The sequence below is a fragment of the Corvus hawaiiensis genome, chromosome 12, assembly GCF_020740725.1.
Source record: "Corvus hawaiiensis isolate bCorHaw1 chromosome 12, bCorHaw1.pri.cur, whole genome shotgun sequence".
Taxonomy (NCBI): domain Eukaryota; kingdom Metazoa; phylum Chordata; class Aves; order Passeriformes; family Corvidae; genus Corvus; species Corvus hawaiiensis.
The window spans coordinates 6412949-6438291 of NC_063224.1; the positions used below are offsets into that span (position 1 = coordinate 6412949).

At 39.4% G+C, this 25343-nt stretch overlaps 1 protein-coding gene across 1 annotated transcript in view; it reads right to left on the reverse strand.

Moving 5' to 3' along the window:
• Positions 1-22894, reverse strand: part of WWOX (WW domain containing oxidoreductase) — a 490626-nt gene extending 467732 nt beyond the window's left edge. Inside the window, exons 1-4 of the mRNA XM_048317080.1 lie at positions 22742-22894; positions 20427-20491; positions 19097-19154; positions 18388-18566 (exon numbers count right to left, since the gene is read on the reverse strand). Coding sequence (XP_048173037.1) covers positions 18388-18566; positions 19097-19154; positions 20427-20491; positions 22742-22848 — 409 coding nt within the window. The 5' untranslated portion in view covers positions 22849-22894. The remainder of the gene's footprint in view (positions 1-18387; positions 18567-19096; positions 19155-20426; positions 20492-22741) is intronic.
• Between the last annotated feature and the right edge of the window lie 2449 nt (positions 22895-25343).

Consider the following 25343-nt stretch of genomic DNA (forward strand, 5'->3'; position numbering starts at 1 on the left):
CAATTTTCTGCAATTACATACTTATGGTATTTAAGCCAAGCAATTTTCCTGTATCTCTTTTAAAGCCATTCACTGCACCAAGCAACTTTAATTACCTGGATAATTCATTGCATGCACATGAATTCAGCTACAGCATATGCAAAGATTTCCCTTGTTCCTAATTCCACTTTAAGCATATTTAACTAGAATTTCTCATGTAACTAATATAAGACATACCAGGGTACTATCAGCTAGCTGTTATGCTTGTTGTTTTGCACAAAAACCACTTATTTTGACTAGCTGACCATATTATTAAAAACTAGTTGGAATGCCTGGGAATAGTTTTTGCTATTGTTAAACAAAGATCGAGAGCTGGTGACCAGATTAATTAGCAAAGCGTGATGATGTTTTGCTCACTCTACCCCATGTCACACTGTGCAAAATAATAAACTCTGCAAAATAATAAATTCCCCTTTTATTCCCATTCTCCCCTATAGTTAATAACTCGATTCTCATTATAAACTAAGCAAGTTACACGCTGTGAGTTTAGTTCATTTTGTGCTATCTCGACTCTTCCCTGCAAACTTGGAGATCAGTGTTAAGCACTTCTCTTCAGGATGTCCTTGCTCTTCTCTGAGCTTCCAAAGAATGATCCTTCACCCTTAGGCAGACATGTTCTGGATCTTTATGTGAAATCATGTGCTAAAAAAACATCCATTTGAATGCTGCCACAGGTGAAGCGCTGATGTATCTCCCCATCAGACATATTTTAAACTCATTCACAAACACTCCTGCACTTTATTTAGGACACCTATATATATATGCAACTTCTAACTGGAACACCTGAAGGAGGAGTTTGGAAGCACCTCGGTATCCAAGTCTTTTCACAGCTTTAGCTGTCTGGTTCTTCCACAACAATTAATGTGTCTTTGCTCCCCCAGTATCAAAAAGCTTACACAGGGGGGAAAGCTCCTAGCAGGGTGGAAAACATTTTCTGTCAGATTCACTCTGCTAAACTAAGTTTGCCAACAGCATTTGTTCTTCAGCAAAATGCAGCTATATTTTCAATATACAGTAAATTTTAAAACCTCAACCTAACACATGGATTGAGTAATGTACAGAACCATTTAAACTCTATGAATAAAAATCTTACCTCTCTATAAAAACTACCATTAAAGCACGATCCACACTGAATGTGGTTTCATGCACTGAAGTTAAACCACGAAGATCATAAACACCCAAACAGTAAAACATTTTAAAAAAAACCACAGTAGGCTTACATAGAAAGAGAAGCCTAAATAACTATGTAAGGGACATGCACAATTAAGAAACCAGAGCAACCTTAATTCTTCCCACAAAAGTAACTCTGTGGACTTTAAAAGAACCAAAGATTTTCTTGAAACTTCACTTAATCTGAGACTGCCACCACTTAGTGACACAGCCCTTTCACAGTGAAGGGACATTAACAGCAATGACATTAGGTTCTTTTCCAAGAAACAAGTGATATCCTCCAGTGGCGAATATTCCCTGTACCACAGCACTATTGCACAGCTATTTAACCCAGGTAAAAGAGAGAGCACAGCCCACTGCCAACAAATTATACACTAGTTGTGGGGGTTTTAAAAGTAGGAAAAACTACACTAGAAAAACAGCATAGAATTTCAGACTTGGGCATCAAGGACAACCAATTACAAGGAATAAAAGAGACTCTTCCCCCAAATGTGACAGGAGAATAACATACTTAAATAACGTCCACTTTGGAAAAGTAATCACTGCATTGTATGGAGTATTTAAATACACTATTTTGAGCAAATGTTTTATAAAACTAATTTCAAGCAATTGCCCTGGAAATCTCAAGTTTGTGCTGAGATCAACTACTCTTGCTGCTGGTGCTATGGCTGAACGAGCTCTAATCCGACACTCAGAAGTGAAAATCCTCTTTAAGAATAAGACATACATGGGGATAAACATTATGGCACAGTTCTACATCACCAGCTAACCTAAAGGACTAGGAGCAGAACTAACAAGAGAGCTACAAGCCCATGGGATTTGCTAGAGACGTTTAAAACCCTTCAGCCCTTTCTTACAGCATTCGTTCATAAAGACCCGGAAATTAGCACTCAACTTCATTCTTCATCTTCTATGATGATTGTTCAATACTCTCACGTTCCTGGCTATCTGCAGTCGACTCCTGCCACTGAATTTTGGTGCAGATTTTCAGCTAATGGTGTCAATTAAGAAGCAGTTAGCATCGCTCAATTAATGCCAACTACACTGTGTCAACACACACCAGATGAGTACAGGGCCCTGTCCAATGGTGCAACCTCCTCTGTAAAATGGAGAAGGGGATTCACTGAGTGGAAAAGCTTTTCAGTGATTTCTTGTTTAAACAGGCAGCATACAGTCCATCAGTCACCGGGGGACATTTTGTATAGAATTTGCATCAGGCCTTTACATGTTCTAAAACATTTATTTATTTCAAATATGAGGAAGTTTGAATACAGAAGAAAAATTCCAAAACATTTCAGACAATAGCAAGTTTTCTTCAGCTTCTCTACCTTTGCCCAAATACTCCAGGATACCTTGGAGCTGTCCTTTACAACACATTTGAAACACAATGATGTCATCTTTCTTTGATGCTTAGTTCTCAGTGTAAAAGCCTACAGGGTTTGCTTGCAACAAATGGTCTTTAAAACTCAAAACAGACTCTCATCCCACCTGCTGCATCTCAGCAGACAGACTGTTTTCTGACTTTTGGGACTCAAAAGAACTACATATAAACAAAAAAGATACTTGTGTCCTAGAAATCACTTAGATTTCTTCAAACTTGGAAGACCTAAACACCAGTGACAGTGAATCATTTCATCTTATTCAACACTTCCTCAGAAAAGGAGTAAAGAAGATTCAAATGTGCTACAGATGAAGCTATAAAGAATTCTGGGTAAGCAAGCTTCTTTTCAGGCTGAAATACTGCAACACCGAGGTGTGATTTAGAGAAGAATCTTCTGCAAGCAGGATCACTGCTGCCTGTGCTGGTGGTTCCAGAGTGCAACATCCAACAGAGCTTGCACAGGCACGTGCAAAACATCACATCCTTGACAAACTCACACATTTCAGAGCCAAAAAAGCACCACGCATTCCATATCCGAATATCTTGGCCGCATCCACTCTGCTTCAGTACAGATATTTAGGATAAAAATCTTAAGAGACACATTATTCAACTTGCTCCAAATGCAAGTGTTCAAGCAACTAAAACACCAAGATATTTTAAGAAACTTGATCTAAAATGAGAAATTCCCATGGAATACTAATGCTGCCTTTGTTTCCATGTGTTTGCAGGCACATGGCAATGACACATACTGATATTTTTCATTGCAAAGTGTGATGTTATATGAAAGACACATCCTGCCTCTCCCTTTGTGTGTAAATTGGACAAACGTGTTTTTCTTGGAGCCATGAAGCACAGAAAAAGCCAACCCAAACGAAGCAGGATGAGTAATGCATTGGTTCTGTTTTCCATCTAACCAACCCAAAAATATGCACTCCTTACACTTTTTTGCAATTCACTGTCCTGAGCAAGGCCCATTTATTCTTAACAGTAAGTGCACTGCTGTTGTCACTAACAAAACCCCAAAATATTTTGTTTCCTCTGAAGCAAGCGCAACACTAAACAAACATTTTAAAACACCCTTAAATTAATGGGATTATAAATATCTGCTGCTTGTTGTTGCTGTAAAAAATTTAAAATGTATCATTTGAGGGAAAGAAAGCTGAGTTTGTGACTGATGGTGCTGCATGCAAGCAAAAATCCAGCACAGTGCCCATGTCAGGCACATACATCACAAATACACTGCAACTAAGAGCCATGGGGTTGCCATCAGATCTGGTATCTGCTCCAGTTCACTGCCCAATCCTCCAACCCCACTCTAGGATGCCATAACATGAAGGAAGCTGGGACTTGAGTCCTTTCAGCTGTTTCACCCAACTCTGATCAGTATCTCAGCTACCCAAAGGTCCCACAGCAGACCCAAACAGATATTGCTGATCCTTCACCATGCAGAGGTGCTACTATCCAATATAAACTTTGGAATAACAGCCAAGGGCTCGAGCCTGGAATGAGAATGCAGCACATTAAATACAGAGCCAAGCTACCTGTCATGTCCCAAGGTAAGACCTTGCTTGGGTTGTGTCAAGGCAATTCCCACCAACCACTAAATTTCTGGCCCTAAAAGACATGGAGACAGAGTGGTTTACAACTAAGATAGTCTTAAAAGAGCCTAATGGAAACATGAGGGGAGACAAAACTAAAACTGAAATTTAATACTAAACTGCACAGAACATCCCAATCAAGGTTGGTTTTTTTCACTTCCCAAGTCATCTAAATACAAGCAGGTCCTGTAATGTGCCTGAACAGATGAACGGGGGCCAGGGATTAAACTGAAGGGAAGAAGGAGAATCAGAGATAAGAAATTAATTTTCTGTCAAATCCCAGTCCTGTCTTTCATATCTACTCCTTGCTTCAGATGCACATCAGTGACCAAAAATCACAGTCAGAAAGGGTTCAGAATTGTATCTTCCATTTCAACCAAGGCCAAAGCTCTTTTGAGATAAAATGCACTCCTTTAAGGGGGGGCAAAAACCCCCAACTCTCAGCTTTCATTTTTTCATCTTGCCTTTCTTCATCTATTACCAAATCCCAAACAAATTTTTACTGAATATTTTTTACGTGTATTGTGTAAGCCCACTGGCCTATGGCATTTTACCAATATTAAAAAAAGTCGCAGAAATTAACACAGCTGTTCCTATCTTAGCATCACATCTGCAACTGGGGATTATTCTGTTTGAACTTTTTGTTCTCAGTGTTTCTTCAAGCATAGAAGAAATCCATGTTTTCTTTTGATTGTCTTTAAAAATGACATTGTGGCTTCTTGCAAGCAAGTCAGCCAGTTTTCCTAACACAAATCAATTACTGTATTTAAAAAAAACATATCAAAGTTTAGCATTTGGCTTTATCATTTAATGTTTAAGGAGAATTTATTACAGAGTTTATTTTTCTGTTTGCATACAATTTTTTCCATTGTAACAGATAACATATCATGAAGGCAGACAGGCATCTGAATCTGAAGCAACTCAACACACAACTTCACATTTTCTAAACAAAAACAACTTTTCCACCTAAAAGTGCATTTAAACGTATTATTACCAAGTTAAGTCAAATAGAGTTACACACATTTTAAAAGAAACCTGAAAGAGCAGTCTGTCTCAAAATAAGCAGAACTTATTTTAGTGTGACTCATATTCTTTATTTTAGTAAAAACCCTAAATTATTCAGAATTACATATGCTTATATTCATAAGGGATAAAAAAATATTTTGTTAGACTACAGTCATGTTAACACACCACTTCTATTTTTACTGCAAAATAAACACTTCCAAATTAAACATTTAACTGAAATCTGGAGTAGCAGAAAACAACAAATCTGCCCATAACATAAGTCAACATCAAGCCAGCATCTTGATGAAATCTAGATCAGGTCTGAGCAGTCAAATTTGATGTGACGTTTAGGGCACTCCATGTCTCAGCAGTAATTATGAAGGTTTAGCAGCTCTGGGATAAGTGACCAGTTCTTTTGTTCATTTGCTTAAATAAAGCCAGTCTCATTATAAATACTGTAACTTGAATACATTATTAAGGAAATAAATAACATTTTTGTGCATGCTACTGTAGCCTCGTCGTTATTTAACAGCACAGCTGAGGTGAGCTAAAGAGAGGTGGTGGCAACAAGACTTACCAGTCCCACACAAACCAAAGGATTTACCCAACACCAGCAGCAGCAAAGGCCAACAAAAAAGAGACTTCAGTTTCTATCTGATCCACACACCCTTGAAGGGGGTTTGTGTTCTGGAGAATGCGAGCCTTCAGAGCATTCCTAATGGAACATAAGTCTGATCAGACATTCAGCATCAACTAGATTTTAAAAGCTGTTTCGAGGGGTGGGGTCTTTGCTTTTTATTTCCCCCCAACTACTTTCCAAAACTTTGGGGCTTTTTTCCTCCCTTATTGCTATGATTTTTAACACACCTTCTTAGACAACCTTACACAAATGACCAGAAAAATTCCCAGAGAATTTAAAATTTATCTTTGACTGTGTCTCCTGGGCTTTTTGTTTTTTAAATCAGATATTTAAAAAAACAAGTTCCAAGTTCAGAGAAATGGGGTTGGCAAACATTTCTTCTCTAAAGCTGCTCTTTGCATCAGCAGTAGCTTTAGGCAACACAACAGTTTTTCCCACCAAAGCAAAAATGGAGAAAAAAGCCAGAAATTGTCTAGTTTCTTTTCAAGTACACTTCTGTTCCTCTGTTAGCCAACACTGTCATAGGTTTCTATATTGCTGAGCCCTAATTAAACATAACAAAAAAATTAGTTGCATGTTTTGAACCTCCTTTTGGCAAGTACAACAGTGCAATGTTAATAAAAGAAGTAAATTCAATAAAGAGGAATACTTCATCCAAGGCAGAATAATTAAAAGACATACTGTGCTGTCAGCTAAAGTGCTAGATCCTCCCAGCTTTAATCTCAAAATCATTTCATGAGAAATGCTCAGTGTTATGTAAAGATACAGAGAAAGTGCTACAACATAAATTGGACCAATTTTTTTCTTAAAACAAACTCGATATTTATTTGTATCAGTTACACAAACAGTGAAATATTTTTAAATGCACACTAGACATTTTACAGATAAATAATAAAACAAGGTTCTGTTCTAAAAAGCTCACAGTTCAGCTTACAAAAAAAGAGATGTCTTAGAGAATCAAACACAGAGCCAGGTCCTATTTGTATCGAGGGGAAAGGAACAGACTGAAAATTCAAACAACACTACCTGATTGCTGGCAGTCACCACCCACCACTGTCTTTGGGCCACATGAGATAAGACAACTTGTTTAGTTTGGCAGCAAAGGAAGGTTTTAATAAAAAAGTCGTTTGAGGATCCTGCAAAAAGACCTGAATATGGGGAGGATGCAGTTCATTGATCTCTCCAGTTCAAAACTGGCAAACCTTTGTGTGCGCTTTAAACTACGAAGGGAAGAGGGAGATGGGAAGCTGTTATGTAACTCAAATGATCCATCATGTGGTTCCGACATACAAAGTAAGGCAGGAGATGGAGTTCTGAAACAAAAGATGGAGAATAAGAACAGTATTAACAAAAAGTGTCTGTACACAAAGCAAGAAGAATGGAAAACAAGCAAGAATTAAAAGTCATTAATCACAATGTAAGGCCATGGGCAAAAAAAAAAAAAAAAAAAAATCATCGAAGACCTCTCTGCCACATCTTCAAGAAGTGCATCAAAACATGCCATGCATCTTCCCACACCAAAATTAATTTGTATTTTTTCAGAAGACATTTAAAGTCTATCTGCTAACAGCTGGAACACCAGCAGCCCACCCAAGAGCTCGGTGACAACCATCCTGTAAAGCCAAGGACCAATTACAGCTACATACTCCACACCAAGTTTTTTCATCTATTCTATCACAAAGCCTCTCTCTGCCTTACATTCTAGATACATAACTTTGTTTTGCTAGATGAGTGTTTAAGGTGCCAGATGCCAAGACCAGAACCAGGAAGTCCCAGGCTCTATTCCCTGGACCACAGCTTCGATTCAGACACAGTGAGACACCTTCTCAGAGATCGCAATCTTCATTCACTCAGGATGCCAGAAGGGTGCTGCCAAATAGGTCATGCACATTTTTATGCACTCCTCTTTGCTTAGCAAGGCACAAAATAATCCAATTTTACCTTCAGAATTAAAAATCTTTCAGCAAGAGTAAGTTTATACCCCTCAGCATCTGCTCACAGCTGGACACAGACCCAAACAAATAAAGCTTTCTTTAAAAAAAGCTTTCTTTTCTAGTTGCCATATTTTCTACTCTTAATATATCTTAATTACTCCCTCTGATGAAGAATTAAAATAGCATTCAGAGAAATATATATTTTATCTTGTGACAGAACAATCCAGCTCCCACTTTAAACTGGAATATGGACATGGACATATGCCGTAAATTTAGGTAATTTACTGCACCCATACATGGCTCCATAAGTAAAATAAGGTTAATAACACATTTCTCAAAATCTTAAGTAGCATAATTAATATTTACAATGTACAAATGTACAGAAGCCAGACATGCTGCTCATGCTTGCTAACAGCAGAAGAACAACATGATCAGAATCTCTCACAGTTCCTGAATCTCTGAATACACAACAGGATACTGTTTTCTTCAATTTATTTGTGATATAGGGGAATAAGCAAGCCTCCTCAAAAACTTTTAAACAGTGATTTTTTGCACAAAGGCAGAATTTTGCCTAATCACCACAAGAGGAAAATGCCCCACAAGTGTTATGATTTTGATTTTCACATAAAAAATAAAGGAAACCCACTTAGAGAATGTATTGTGTTAAAGCTGCTTGGATAAAGAATAAATAATGAGGAGGCACAAATGTACCTTCTGAAAAGACAACATAACCTGGGAAAAATATGAAAATTTCTAAGCAACACTCATTGTTCAGAACCTCAAGTCACAGTGCATGAACAAGATTTAAATAAATACATCCACAACTGAACTGTGACAATTCCTTTCTCACACATATATTATTTCTATCAAGAAAGTATAACAACCATCAGAAAACCTAAGTTCACCAGTATTTTTAATACAAAGAAGATATTAACTAAGAACAGGAACTTAGAAACAGTGACTAAGGTAACCATAATTAATTGAAGGAGAGGAAACAAAGTGTATTACTATGAAACTATTCAGATTTGAAGACAGACTGTAGGGAGTTTTCTGAAGCAACAGATGAAGTACTGAAATCCACAACATACAGCAAGAAATCAAAAGCAGCTGGATATCACAGGAACAAAAATACTGAGGTTATGTAGCTGAACGTAAGGCTACAGAGATCTCACATATTAAAATGACAAGCCAATAGAATAAATGGAAAAAGGAGAAGAAAAGAATCTCCCATTCACAGAAGAAAAATAAAAACATGAGAAAGGCATAAGAGTTTAATGTGTGACCTAAAAACTGCAAATACCATTAACTAATTTTAAAAAAGGAAGACAAAAGTACTTTTCTTTTTGAGGGTCTTCCCCTGGGAACTCCTGAAAGAATGTGACATTTGACATATTTTACTAAATCACACACTGTCTTTAAAAAAACTCTGTGTATTGTAGATTTTAGGATGAACTTAAGACCAGTTGCTTTCTCACTGTACTATTCCTATTCTCCAATTCAGACAAAGTTCTGGCCTTGCAAATTCTGAAGACAAAACTCCTTTAATCAGTTCAGGGTTTTGATCTTCCCAGGTTTTTACCTGTCTCCTTTCACTTCCTTCTTGGTAGGGATTTACTGTTTCAGACTTAAGTTTCAAAACCTTGTAACACCTTGGCTCAATCAAGCATGGAACACTTAAAAGGGACGTAAGATACTGATTCCTTCTTGTGGGTCTACTTAGATATAGTCGCTAAAAATTTTTTGCTAATAAGCCAAAAACATCACATTAATGTACATCTACAGGCTGTAACTAGAGTTGTCAGTATCTAGCAAAGTCTCTATTTGTCTCAGAGGACAATGTCATTAGAAAATTAGCAACCTCTTCCCTCTGCACCATCTAACAAGCATTCCAAAATAATACAGATGCACATGTATGTATTCAAACAATTCTTGAAGCACAATGAGTTTTCAAAACATGGAAGAAACAAAATGATGCAAAGAGTAATCTCGATGTTGCAGCAAGACAAATTGAATCATGCAAAAGTTCTTTTCACCTCTGCACTATGAAGTATGCATAAAATAATAAGAAGAACCTTTGTGAAATTAAATATTTCAAACGACAGAAAAGCAATGAAATTGAAAAGTCTTTCTAGCTCTTAGAGAGGAGACAAGAAATAAGTACCACCTACGAAGGTTCTCTGTTCTACAAATATGTTTTTCCTCTGCAAGAGGAATATCAGAAAGTACAACACAGGCACACAGCTCAATCCCATCCTTTGTGCAAATATTCCTTTACAAGTAGTAATCATTATTGAACCTTTTAGCCCAGATGTAATTTCTTACATGTTATAAGTTTCACATGCATTGTGAATTTCAGCCAAGGCTGATGAAGTTCAATAACTTGGCTAACCAACCATGTGTACTGCTCATTACACAAGTAATAAATAGATTCATCAAAATGGACATGAAAAAGCAGTGTGAACATCTGACACCTTTTTCAGCCTACTCAATAAGAAAAATAAGTTACAGGAAGTCCAAGAGGACCTCTTAATATTTACAGTATGTAACAGGTAAGCAGTTGGAGCCTTATGTAAAGCAGAGCAGTATTAATATTCCACAATATTAAGCCAGAGTTAAAACAGAGTGATGGCACTCGTGGAAACTCACTCATTATTACCTGCCATAAATTTTAAGAATACAGCACTGTAAATTAAAGAGAATCCTCTTCTATTAAGCAAAGTTTAAAAACAATAGCTTTTAGTGGCTTTTTAGTTGTTCAAACTACATCAGTACTAATCCCTGACTGACAGCTACAAACATCCCACAACAGGAGGAGTTAAAAGTTCCACCCCACAGGCACATTCTACTCCATAAATTGTGCTTTTCTACATCAATTACCCCAATACTCTACTCTGGTCAAAAATACACTTCCTGCAAGACCCAGGCTCTTCTGGAAAAGCACCATACTCCCATTCCCTCAAAAAACTGGTACAGCAAAATTCATGCCTGCTACAAAGGTTTGGACTTCCATGAAAGAAAGGCCTGGAAAAAAACTAGCTAAGTGTAAGTAAGAAGCAAACAACAAAACTTCTACACAGGCACCAACATTTTCATTCATGTTAGTGCTACTCATGCAGTGTAAGATAATTCACGATACATGGAGCCTAAGATTCCCAAAGAAATCAAAATATACATCAAGGAACAACTCATCCATGCTTTTAAAAGCCCAATAAATACAAAAGTATCCCATGAAAACAGTCTCAGGGACAGCTAGGACTTGGCCAAGAAAAACAATCCAAGGTTATATATTGCTGATCTTTCTGTCTGCCTCACAATAAGCTTTGAGCCCAAACCTCCATAAATAAGCACCACTCCAGTTCTCCACACAGGAAACACTTCCAGCATGGAAACCTCCAGCCATGCAAAGGCTGTAAGAGTTCCTTCACCACAAGTTCTGCTGTTTGAGAACATGAGATGCCTCTCCTTAGCAAAATCCAGCATTTCCTTTTCTCTGTGCCCCACTGAGCTACAACAGAATCACGTACAGAAATTCTTCTTAATAAAAACAGGCAAAAGTTTTATTAATCCACAGGATTTCACATATTTATGAACATTAATTTTGATTCAGACAACAAACTCTTTTCACTAAACCAGGGAAAAGACCACTCAAGAGGCATTGTCCAAGTTTGCTCCCCCAGCTCACATCCCTTTTTCTGCTCTTGTAAGAAACAGGATGCAAATAATAGATAATTACTAGAAAGCAAACACCTTATTCTTTTTTCAACATAATAAGCCATATAAAAAAGACGTTTACACTAAGAAATCTTAAAATCATCATATGAATGGAATTGAGAAAAATAACAATACAGACCAAAACCAGACTGAAGTATTTTCTCTGAGATTTTTTTCCCAAAACAAACTCTCCAACAAAAACAAGCTGACTTTTTCAATGCTGACAAAGTTCAGGTGTTCCAGCATAAGAGAAATTCCAAAACCATACAATAAATCATAAAGTGAATCTGAAACAAAGGCTATCCTGAGCAGCTCCTTTGTAGAAGCCCTGTCAGTTGCAAAACCCTTATTTCATGTGGAAACAGAAGAGAGAAATTACAAAGTAAACAGTGCTTTCAAAGAAAAATGTGCACATTTTTCAAGGAAAACTTGCAAACTAGCTCAAAAATAGAGCTGAATAATTCCTTACTGACAGACAAACATGTGTGGGCTTAGACCACCAAACACCAGGCAGTACAGCAAAAGACAATGAACATATTTAAGACAGGCAGACTAACACTAATAAAATCAAGTACTCAATGTATGTAAACGGTCTGTTTTATTCCTCCCATATGATCAGAGTTTGACTTGAATAAGACCATTCACTGGTCTAACTAAAATCCAGCAAATGTTACCTTCTTTCTGAAGGCTGATGAAGCCTCAGCAAAAATGCTGTCACCCACAAATAACCTCAGTAAATTCTGAAATACAATAGCTCCCCATATTCACAAAATTCTCTCCTCTGCAGGTACAGAGCAGTCAATTTTTGATTCCTTAAGAAATAAAAATATTCTTTTTAATCATACTTTTCTGATCTCTCCACTGCCCACGGATTCAGGGCATAGTGGTGAAAAGTAGCCAGCATCTATTAGAGACCTTAAAGAGTCTTCACACAAAATCTAGGTAAGTTTTAAAAGTTTAATTTTTCTTCTCTTACAAGTAGTAGCTTAAATACCAATTATGCAATTAGTGATCACTCAACTGCCCTAAGAAATACAACAAAGGTTAACCACAGCTGGCTCTATTAAGGCTCTGAAGGTAGATTCTGCTTTTTAACTAGGAGAAAGATTCAGAACAAGAGTAACATAGGAAGTGCTCAAACACTGCTACACAAAGAGGAGATAGCTCAGCAACCAGGAATTCTCCCACTAAACACTTTCATTACCTTCTGCCACTACAAAGTACAAAAGCACAGGCACAGCACAGCAGCCTGGCCACCTGCGTTGTATTGGTTATGGGCAGGTTCACTCATCTTTTATACTACTTTAATAAATAGAAAAAAAGTTTAAAAAAGCTACTGAAAACAGCTTCTCTCCCAATACAATAAAGTGATGACCAAAAAAAATGGTCATGGGCTCTTCTGAATTAATGTTAGCACTGTATGCTTACTGAAAACAAAGATTCCCAGCTTTCCAATAGTTCCAAGTTTATTTCCACCTTGACATTATCTGATCTTGGACACTACTGGTCCTAGAATTAACACAGTTAATCCCACATCCCCGACCACTAAAACCTTGCTGTATTTTTCCAGTAAGGGAGTCAGAAAAGTTTCTAGTATTCTGGGAACAGAAGGATTTAAGAGCAGTAGCCATTCTACATTGCTCACAGATGTAAAGTGTTCAAATAATGTCCCATACGAGAGAGATTTCAGAAGGAAGTGCAGGTGATACAAAGAAAGGCACAAGATAAATTGCAGAGCTACAAAATTTGTGTTTATCACAAAAGCACCACCATGTGTGAACCAAACCTAATCATCTATCTGTTACCATGATGATTAATACTAAGGAAATTATCAAGACACTCATTGTCAAAATGTTACCTTCCACAGTTTCACAATGTTCAGGTATGTTTGTGTCTATATACAAACCCTCACTGCAATTAACTACAACATTTAATACTGGGAATGCAGCTCACTAAATATACAAAGCATTCCAAAACCTGCACGGGCCCTATCCTGAGAGCTGAGCTCAAAGCAGAGTTTAAGCTTTAAGTCTTTTCCCCTGGTTTCATATACTTGATCCTCAAGTACTGACTACCTTTAAGGGGATGCAAATCAGCTGTATGACATAAATCAATTTTTAAAGAAAGAATGAAAGAGTATAGCTGCTAAATCTATTTTAGTAGTTAAGAGGAAAAAAGTGGGTTGCTTTGCATTTCCTTGGTTTGTAAAAAAATGTTTTAATGGAACACATCACCTTCTGCTAATATTTACCAATTATTTTTAGTTGTAACCAGGCTTTTTAGAGTTTCAAAACCTCAGTGATATGCTGCAATCTAATTTGCACAAGTTTTGTAATAACCCCTTTTTTTTTTTTTTACTATTTCAAGCTAGTTTTTCACACAAAAAACATAATCAGAGAATCACAGAATGGTTTGGGTTGGAAGGGACCTTAAGTCTCACCCAGGTCAAACCCCCCGCCATGGACAGGGACACTTTCCACTAGACCAGGTTGCTCAGAGAGTCATTAGGGGAAAAGGTACCAGAGACAAGAATAAAATAGAAAAACTTCTGTTTATCATTTATAAAAATTAAATGGCCAGTCATTCAAAACTACATTTTATATCATAAAGCAGATGTTTAATTGAGATAAATTATAAGCACATTTTCCAACCTTTTGCATCAGTAGGACAGAAGTTGCTAATACTGAAGTTCTGGTCTGTACAAGAAATAAAAGAAACATGGTAACTTCTCATACCTAATGTATATACACACCAAAATCTCACTGGAGAAGTGCCCCATCTTTTAAGCACTGATTTAGTACCTAATCCACAGCTTCTCTCCTGGCTAAGGCTTCTCCATTGCACAGAAGTAAAAGTGCAAAAAGAGAATTCTGACTAACAAAACACTAAGCAACAATTATTTTGAGGAAACAATCTGAAATATTAAAACATAATCAAGGAAAGCAATACAGCAAGATACATTGTGGCTGGAGCTTCTGGATTTTCTTCAGCATCTGAAAAAAACCTGATCTGGTTGTTCTGGGCATCCCTTACAAAAGCAAGGAACAGGCTTCTTCTGACCTTCCTCTGGCAGAAAAATTAGAATCCCAGTTCGAGCAACCGCTTGGTTGTGATTATCAATACAGTTCTGTGATAACATCTTGGAAAAGCATTAAGAAACACCCTACTTTGTGGAATCTCCGTGGCTGAACAGAACAGACCCATTTCACCCTTCTATAATATACTGCAACACCATTTGCACCTCACTACTCAGACACGCTCCACAGTCACCGTGGGTTAGATGCAACTGCACCTGACACAAACCAGAACACATTGTGGTCCCAAGGTCATACAGACCATATATGATCCTCAAAAACAGACAGCAATTTTTATAGAAGTCAGAAAATCATATTAGCTACACAACTCTCTCTGATATTAAAACCAAGTTAGAGTATTTAAAAAAAAAAAAAAAAAGTCTTATTTGAGATCACTGACACACAGTTGAAAATACCACATCTCTGTATAAAATTAAACCTAGAGGAACTGCTTACATGCTTTTATAAATTTACAATTCTAGCCCTAATAATTAAGAACACAAACAACAGAATTACAGGAGCAATTCCTAAGAACAGGAAAAAGCACCAGGTCGCTTTTGTTCAGTATTTTCAAAGAGCAACACAGACCTCTACTGGCAACACTGGTGAGCAAGGCTTGGCTCATACCAGCAGCAAGCTGGGGAAGCTCTTTCCCTGTAAGCTCATGCTGAGACCTTTAAAAAGAAAGACAACACTCAAAATTGCACAGAGACCTTCAATTCCTCCCGGTGGAGTAAGTCTTACTGACTCTATCAGAACCAACTGAAAATTTACACTACTCATGTTTAAATGTACAGAGAACAATATGCTTTTAAAACCAGGACTGGCAGCACAAGACTAAACTGTTCAGTAAGTCTGTCCTACTTCTTTTGAATACACCAGCTTTACTGGGACCAAAAGTTACCTCAAATTTCTAATGTGATATTCAGAGTAAAATTTTGATAGAACTTAAAAAAATAGATGGGAAAAGAAACCCTAAAGAATACTTGGACTGCACTGTCAAAAGAAAAATCTTCCAAAATAAAAAAGAAAATATTTCACTAATAACTCTTGATCTGCTGTGACCTCTTTGTATTGTAAGAACAGAATCATTAACCTTTTCCAAGTTGCTAATTTAAAATAATTGTGCGTATAAATGTTATTTTTTAGTATTTTTCCCCTCACACTTTTCACAGCAATTTTAAGGATTAAGTTAAGAAAGTAGGTATATAATCTAGGAAATTCTTCCAGACCACTTTCCTAATCAGGAATGAACAAAACCACCACAGGGAAGACAGTCTCCCTATTTACAGACATGTTAAGTTAATGGCACTGAGGCAACGTGTAACACCACTAAAACCCTAAAACTGCTGAAGTCATCCAAAGTATTCCCTCAGTAACTAAGCAAGCATCTCTATTTTCCAGAAGTTGAGATTTTTCAACTATAAGAAAAAAACAGAAGTGTTCCTGACAAGCTATGTAGGATTCCCTGTATTAGATTCACAAATAAAGTGAATTAAGATATCATTCCATCTTTGCTGATCTGTTTTTAATATTGCTATCTTAAAGCAGCGTACATGGATGAATAAAAACATCACTTACATGTTCATCCATCTTTCAAGGGATTCTCAGCATCTGCCAAACTTTATCTTGAGCACCCAGCAATGCAGTAATTGAAAATGCATTTTTCTGACTGCAGTCTACCAAGTTACAGCTTGATCTTTGTTCTACCCATCCTGAAATGAAACATTTCTCAACAAATGGACAGATACCATAGTTAGTTATTTTCAAATATACCACTGACACTCATTTGGACAACAATCAAAGGGTTCAGTGATTTTTTTTTTCCTTGCACTATTGAGTACAAATGCTCAACAAGTAATACATCATTTTTCTATCTCTTTCTACTTAATGGACAACAATACTTCCCTGGAATTATTTATGCTTGCCTCTAAAAAAAAAAAAATCACAGGAATTGTTTACTCCTCAAAGTACTCAGGGAGGAAACTATTACATCCACTACACACAGAAAATTTAAAAGGAATATCTACAACACAAAGTGGAGCAGAGCACCGAAACCCTAAAATAACTGCAAAATAAGCTCCAAAACTGGTAAGAGTCCCCTTGAACCAGCTAATTAATCCATGCTCCATGGCAACTGGTAAGAAATATCAGACACAGCATAGGACTAAAGCAACACTAAATGCAACATGATATGCAAATTTTTGAGTTATATAGGCCATAAATACCATCTTAATCACAAATTTGATACCTTCATACTTATGGACTCTTTTTGTCTTAACCTCACATGGCAGCACAAACCCAAGGCTTATTTCACTAATGCTCTCACTCTTCTTGATATACTTCTGAACAGGGATTACATCCTGCCCTCATCCACAACAGAAATCAAGAAAGTATATATATATAAATACAAATATAGATGTGTGTGTGTGTTTATTTAGGCATGTATGTCACAAGCCAAAAAGATTTGGGGCAAGGACATGATTGATTACTTGTGACCAATCCAGATTATTAACTAAGGGAGAAACATCAAAAACAAGAAAAAAATCTTCACAAAACCATCATATATATTGGATTTATCTTTTGCCATGTTTGAAACACCTCCCACTCATTCAGCAAGGCTGAATGGCAGCTCTGCTCCTGCTGAAGGCAAATCCCTTTGAGTCCAGGTAATTCTTTAGATGTTCAGAGACTGCAAAGTTGCATACAAAGCAAATTGTACTGCTGGATGCAATGTAGAGAAATACTGTACCAAGAATTTGGAACATAAACCTCACTAGAAAGCCCAAATTCATTGAGACAGGCAAGTACAACGCTTGCTGCCCCAACTGCAGTGCCAATCTGTAGCAGCACATCAGGCAGTGACAGCAGGACAGGTGCTGTTAAGGCCTAAACTGCAAGACACAGTAAAGCTCTAAATTCTTCATCTGACTCCTGTGGGATAACACTGCCTTAAATAATTTAGAAATAAAGACTAAGAGAATTTGGAGTGATAAGTTCTGCTGTTAACACATTTTCCAAAACATCTCCAAGGTTTTCCAATCCCCTCAGAAATGGATTTAAGTCAAAATTCTGAACTAAAATAAAAACCACCAAATAACTTGCATAAGGACTAGTTCAATATTGATGTAATCCCATCCCAAAGAAAAATGCAAACAACGAAAGGCAACAAGAGACCAACAGTTACCTGAATCTCTCACTCACCCACTATAGAAGCAGTAATACTTAACAGATATCTAAACAAGCTGGGTGTCTGAAAGGATTTGTGAACCTGTGAGACAATACAACTAACAGGGATTACTAAAGGTCATAAATTGTATTTCTTTGAACTCAAGGAGCATCGAGTAAAACATCCCAACACAAGTTCATCATCAAATTCACTTGAAAGTACCTTTGGAGATAAAAATTCTGCAGCCTCCTGGGAAAATCTTTACCTGAGTTTACTTGCTGGCATTAGAAGTTTTTCTGAATACTTTACCTGAAGCGTCCTGCAGCCATACAAACCTCACTCCTTGTTCTAGCCACCAAGATCATAATAAGAAACTTCCCTTCTCTTTCACAGCCATCCTTTATATATTTGCATCACGGTAAATGCTTCCACCAATATTTTTCTAGACAAAAATCAATTGTTTCAGCACTTGATGTCTTTCCTGTAGATCTCCTGTAAGCTTCAAATTCTTCACACATTTTTAAAAAACACCTTTCTAACTAGGGATTTTATAGGGAAAAAGTGCAAATCAAGTTTGAAAACCGAAAATACAGAGATGTTTAAACAATCAAGTAGCCTGAAAGATAAAGTTTGCCGTATTTTACCTTATGTGCAACGTTAACCTACCTATTCCTGAATTGGCTCCTGTGATTATAACCACTTTCCCACTCAAGTCACGTCCTTGGAGAATTTCCATTGCAGTACTGTTCCCATCATATTTTTGTCTAGTGGTAGGTTTTACTGGATTATCTTCAACTGTAAAGGCCAGTCTTGGGTCAAGGTAAGTAGTCCTTTTGTTTATGTGGCTGCAAAAGAACACAAAAACTCAACTGTTTGGACCCCTCTATACTCTGCATTTAGATTTTAAATGCATTTCAGCCACTGCTGTGTACAATTCAAATGGATTATTTAAATTCCCAAAAATCAAATTCTTTTTTTTTTCAGTTTGCTTAAAATCATGCCAATTACTTTTTTTAATAAAACTTTTTTCCAGTTGCGACAGCATCCATTAATAATTGTATTTCCATACTTCACAAGCCATTCTGAACTTCATGTGAACCCCTGACATAAAAGGCAGAATTTTGTCAGGGGGAAAAAAGAAAAAAGTCTTGTTATATTAGGAAAGATCATGTTCTCTTAGCAAGTCTATAAAAGGACCCCACACTTGTCCTTGAAACAGTAGACACTGCAATATCTGCATATGGATTCTGAAGCTGTGTTTATTAATCTCTTTGTCTTTCCAGCTGACATTGTCACAGTATGATAACTCAAAAGGCTACTCAGCATGTAACCCAGCTGTCCTCCTTCAACACACTCTGCAATTTGAGATACTTACTCTACAAAATAGACTTGTCCATTTTCATCAGTCTCCTGCTCCCATCCATACGGCAGATCTAGGAAGCACATAAAACATTAACTTTATTTTCAGGCATTAGAATACTCTTCAGTTTGAAGTTTAAGTGATTTCTCAGACTGACGAGACACAATTCTGCATTATTACTGTAGGTGGTGCAGCTACCTGCTGCCCTTCAATATCAGAACTTGAAGGAAGGATTGCTTCCCTAATCACACACAGTTGCTCTCTCATAGAAGTACAATACACAGAAGATCTGGTACAAGTGTAAAGACTGGCAGATTAAGTATAAAGACAATCTGAAAAAATCCTTATAAAGATTAATTCATGTTATAGCACAAAAAACCCCCAGCAAAATGCAATCATGCTTCCAAGCACATACACAGCTATAGTACTCACAGTTCAGTATCTATCCCTGCTAAAATAAATAGCAAACACATACAGGAAAAGTTATGTCTAACACATACCAAGTTGAAAGATCAGAGCCCTCAAGTGGGCATGAAATACAACAAATCAAACCTATAAGATTCAATGAAGTTGGAAGGATAAATAAAAGAACAAAAATTACAAATCTTTACGTAACAAATTCTTGTATAAAAGATTCTACAAAAGTACCTAACAGATGGCATTTACAGTATTTCTAATCCTGGCTTGAAAGTACTCATTTCACTTTGACTGACTTAAGATTTACTGAAAACCTTCCACTTATAGTCAGATTACCAATGCCAAAAGAAACATGGCTTGCCAACAGCACAGTACCCCCAAGTACAGAAGCTTCTGGAAAGATCTGGTTTAAGGCACTGATCCAAGATTCCTGAGAAGTCATTTTCCTCTGGAAGTGTCCTGCAACACTGCCTTCTGTTCTGGCACAAATATTCAACTGAGTTGGGGGAAACAGGTAAAATGAAAACTAATGAGGCTTCCTTCTGTGCCAGGGATATTCCTTGATGAAATACATTCTTTGAAGAATATAATCCAACCATAAATATTACCTGATGGACACCAGGAACACAGAACTCCAGCTTTTGACTATATGCTTTACAGGCCACACTAAAAAAAAAACCCTGTAACCTGGAATTAGTACTTTAGCTTTATGGAGCAATACAGGAAAGCCATAAAACTGCAAAGTGATCACTCTACACAGACACAATCACAGAGGTAAAATCCCACAGAAATCAGATGTATTCTGCAAGCTCAGTTAACCTAGGTGATTAGTGACAACTAGGAGATCAAAATGAGATCAGTTGGAGTTTGTGGAAGAACTAAATGTTTGTAACATAATCTCAGCTCATTACAAAAGTTTAACACAAACCTCCTGCAACACGTTTCCTCTTCCCAGACTTAGGATGTTCCCACTGTGTTTTTTCTTCTAGGTGGCTGCAGGAAAAGAAAAAGTTTAAGATTTTTTTAAATTTCCTAATAATCTTCCAGATGTAATCCAAAATATCGCCACAGGTCTGAAAGTAACTAACGAGACAGCATAGAAGGCTATAAAAGTTCAAATAAATATTTAACTTCCAATGCAAGTTTTGTTGCTTATGAGAAGAAAAAAAACCAAAAAACTCATTTAAAAAATAACATTAACAGACTCAGAAAACACCTCAAAAAGATAACTATCCTTGGCAGAAATAAAGAAGAAAGAAGCTAGAAAATAATTTATCTCAAACTAATAGTAATAATATTAGAAAGTCTTCAAATTACAAAAGCACCTTTCTAAAACTCCTGCCTAACAATACTGATTTGCAGAGTATAACATAAGTAAGTTGGACTTTTAGATGAGCAATTGTAGTTTCGGACAGGTAAGTTTATCCACAGGCCTTGACTAGCAGGATATTTATTTAATACGCATAACAATGGTACCCCATCTTTTCTTCTAATTCAGAAACTTTAATCATTTAAGTCACTAGCAGAATTAAAATATTCCATCATAAGATCTTCTTCACTATAGATGAATAATCAAAGTGATGTGCACATAAACAAGGTCTTAAAATAACCAAAGTGCTGAAATTGGGTTGGATATTAAAATCCCACCTTTCATTAAGTATTTTTAAATAACAGTCAAGTTTTAAGAGTCAGGCAGGGATTAATTGAGTGTCCAAATTCATAGCTGCCCAAGTGTAAAATAAAGAGTGACAACAGCAATAAATAGCACACAAATAACCACAAATAACCTACAGGCCCAGCAGCGATTTACACACAACACAAGCAACTTTTCCTTCTTACAGCAACCCCATAGTAACAGCACATGGCATTACAGGGATCACAGCTGGGAAGCTGAGACTAGACAAGTGCACCTGTGTGACCCGAAAATAGGAGGTATTTAACCAAATTACAGCAGCCTGACAAACAAATGCTGTCCACCTGTGTGCACACCTAACTCATCATAAACACTTTTAAAGGTCTGTCCTGGGGTCTTAAATCAAAATAATCTTATTCCAGCTAAAAGTTCATACTGGTGATGAGGTTTAAAATAAAACTCCCAGAATATGCAGAAGTATCACACATACAGAGCGTACATTAAAGGCAGCAACAGTGCAACACCTCTTCATGTCCAATATATTTTTAGACATACTGGGTGAGATTTTCAGACAGTAAAGATATATTCATGTTATGTCATTAAACTGAACTGGTGCAGCTTCACAAGAGTTCAGAACCTGACCTGTTGAACTGATTGTGTAACAATTCTGCTCAGTAATACATTATTTCATAGGTTTGTTACTTTCACCAAGCGATTCCTTCCTGAGAGAGCTTTTGAAGGCAAAGGAAATACACAGGAAATTGACCTAAGGAAAACGAGCACCTAGAGAGAAACTGCAGCGTTTACAAAGCGTGGATAAACTAAAGCATTCTGCCCAGTGTTTATAAGAGCAGACCTTGGGAGGAAGAGGCCAACTCACCACGGGTGAGAATGAACCATACTGTTCCACTTTTTTGTGGAAGGGAATAAATCTCATAGCTTTAAACGGACCGAAGGGGAGCCCAAGATCAGCATGGCTACAAAAACCGCATGAGAGGAGAAAGTGTATAAACATATATTCTACCGAGTTAGTTCATCCTGCAGCACATCCCCTTTGTAACCGGGGAGGATGGAATCACGTCCAGTGGCACGGGCAGAGGGTGCTAAATGCGATTCTCTATCTCCTGCCCAAGGTGTACTGGAGAGCTGAGGAACAGCATGCACAGCTTTTAACTTCCATCGGACCTGTCTCTTCTCCGAAGAAAACTGACCAGTGTGCAGTATTGTGTAAGGCTTAACCAGAACGCATAAAGATCGCGCACGGCGCCCTGAGGTGCATTCGAACAGCTCCGGGACGGCTCCCGGCCGCTGCCACGAGCGGCCCCAGCATCGCTCCCAGGCGGGGCAGGTGGCGGCGGCTCAGCACCGCTCCCCGCTCGGGGGGCTCAGCAGGGGCGGCTGCGGCTGCCAGAGCCCGTCCCGCACACCCAGCCCAGCGCTGCCCGGACACCGCACACAGCCCCCGCGTCACCCGCAGCCCGGTCCCGCCGCCCCAGCCCCGCGGCTCGGCCGTGAGGGGCGGTGCGGGGGAAGCGGCTCCGCGGACGCTGCCCCGGGGAGAGCAGGCGGTCAGAGCGCTCCCGGCGGGTTCGCCCCGCGCCCGCCCTTACTTGGCGTAGTAAACCCAGCCGTCCTTGGTGGTGCGCTCCTCCCAGCCCGGCGGCAGCTCCTCCTCGCTGTCCGTGTCCTCCAGCCCCGCGTACTTGAGCGCAGCCATGGGCTCGGCGCGGCCCCGCTCCGCCGGCGCGCCCCGCTTCCGCCCGGCCCCGCGGCACCATGGGAGTTGTAGTTCCCGCGGCACCGCCCCGTGCGGCGGGGTCACTCCGGTCACCGAGGGGATGGACACCACAAGGGGACCCGGCTGAGCTCGGCATGGGTATCACAGGGGTTTAGGCCGCTCTGCTCAGTCCTAGTGAGGCATATCTGGAGTGCTCTGTCCAGTTCTGGGGTCTTCAGTACGAGGGAGACAAGTGAGAGGGGATCTCATTAGTGCATACGAGCATCTCATAGGCGGGTGCCAAGAGGACGGTGCTGGACACTTGGTGGTGGTGCCCAGCAGCAGGACTAAGAGCAATGGCCATAAAAACACAAGTTCCACCTCAACATGAGGAAGAACTTCTTTACATGGAGGGTGGCAGAGCACTGGAACAGCTGCCCAGGAGGCTCATAGATTCTCGCTCTCTGGAGACATTCAAAGCCCACCTGGACACGTTCCTGTGCCACCTGCTCCAGGTGGTTCTGCCCTGGTAGGGGGATTGGACTGGATGATCTCCAAAGGTCCCTTCCCATCTGAGCAATTCTGTGATTTTGGGGCCATTAAGTGCTTCCAGCTCTCTATTTTCAGAGACAGGTGTGAATACAGCGAGGCTCCAGGAAGCAACGGGAAATTGCCTGTTCTTTAACCTTTTTGCCCTTTGCTGTCACCACCTCAATTCGGGGATGAGACTCGTCCTCATTAGTCAGGGATCCTTGTTGAGGAAGGCCTGGCTGGAGAGAAGTACCTGGCTGTGCTAACACCTACGTGGGAAGTTCCAGGTTGCTTCACCTGCTCGGAGGCACAAACACAGTCACCTTTGCCAAGCCTGGCTCACCTGGTGACACAACACAGTCAGCTGCAAAGGCTAAAGCATTCAGTGAGTTGGCAGTAATCTGCAGTAACTCTGTCCCGGCAGCTGAAGCCCTCTCCCCTGTGCAGCTGTGACAGATGCAGAGGGAATGGCTGTCACCATTGCTCAGCTGCTTCTGATTCCCGTACCCGTGTGTTGTCCTATTCCTATCTGTTTACATAACCAAACCCAACAGTCAGCGTTTGTAACAGCTTTGCTGTCCTTTGGCGGGTGTTTGAGACGAAAACCAAGGCAAAGGCGGCCCTGGGCAGAGGCTGTGAGCGCCGCAGACCGCACCAGGTGGCAGTGCAGCCTCACAGATGCAGCGCAGGCTCTGACCCCTTAAGCCGAATTTTCATGCACTATTTAAGACACTGACCTACATCGCTCCCTTACTCCCCGCTAATGGCATCCATATCTGGCCAGAAAAAGCAGCCTGAATTTTTTTACTGCTCCCGTTGCTTTGCAGGTTTCCCCCTAGGGATTACACGTACTAAATAATCTCCTCCTGCTAGAAATAAAAACTCATGCATCATCATCAACAGCCTGTTCTCATGCGAGTATTACTGGCAGTATTAAAAAAAGCTGTGACCATACTTTCTTGGGTAAACATATGAGAAGGGAAACTTCAGTGACATAATTGCTTCTCATCCAAGAAAAGGTAACTGAGTGGTGAGATGGGCCAGGTCCCAAGAAAATAGATTATTTAGGCTAATATCTGAAGTACTGAGTTTTAATCTAGAAGTAGTACTGTAGAGATATGTAGTTGTTAGTTGTCTTCCTGTTGCACTCTGTCAGTACTCAGCATCCAGCACTCCCTTAATTGCATTCAGTGGGAATGTGGAAATCGTTCGCTTGACATCCTATCCCAGCCATCTGTACAGCATAAAGCATGCATTATGCCCTGGACGGATACAGCATTACTGCATTTCAGTGACAAGGGTGCATTTCAGTGGTAAGGGTGTGTGCAGTGTACCCCATCCCCCAGATGAGGCTCACCCTGACCAGCAGAACCAATCCAGCCAAAAAAGGCTCCTGGGCTGCCTGCCCACGCCTTGGCTCAGACTTGGCCATGTGCATTCCCTCCCCGTGTGTCCAAGCTTTCTCTGCCCACCCCAGGCAACCATGAGTGTGGACTACACAGCCACACTGTCTCCATGCTTTGGCTCTGGGACCGTCTTCAGGGACTGGGACCAGTCTGGATCGACCCAGCACAAGGCAGACACTGACACACTTGAGCAGGGACAAGGACTAGGATGTAGGGACAGGATCCTTTCCAGGAAGAACTTCGTGCACTTGGAAAGGGCAATGGCCTAGGACACTCAGACCTTGATGGGGAAACAAACAGGGGTCCTGGCAGTGGACAGGGATGCTGGATCTCCCAAGCACCCTGCTTATTCCCAGAGCTGTGCAGCCACAGATCTTTTCTTCCCCAGTGGACATCTCTTGGATCCAACCTCATTGGGCTACAACTGGCAGCTTTCCAGGCTCCATCCACTCCTGACATATAGGGCAGCCTGCCTATGGCTACCCCAAAGCCAAAGCACCCCACAGCTTTTCCCCATGTGCACCCTGGGGTCCTGGGCTCTCTTCCATAGGCATCACT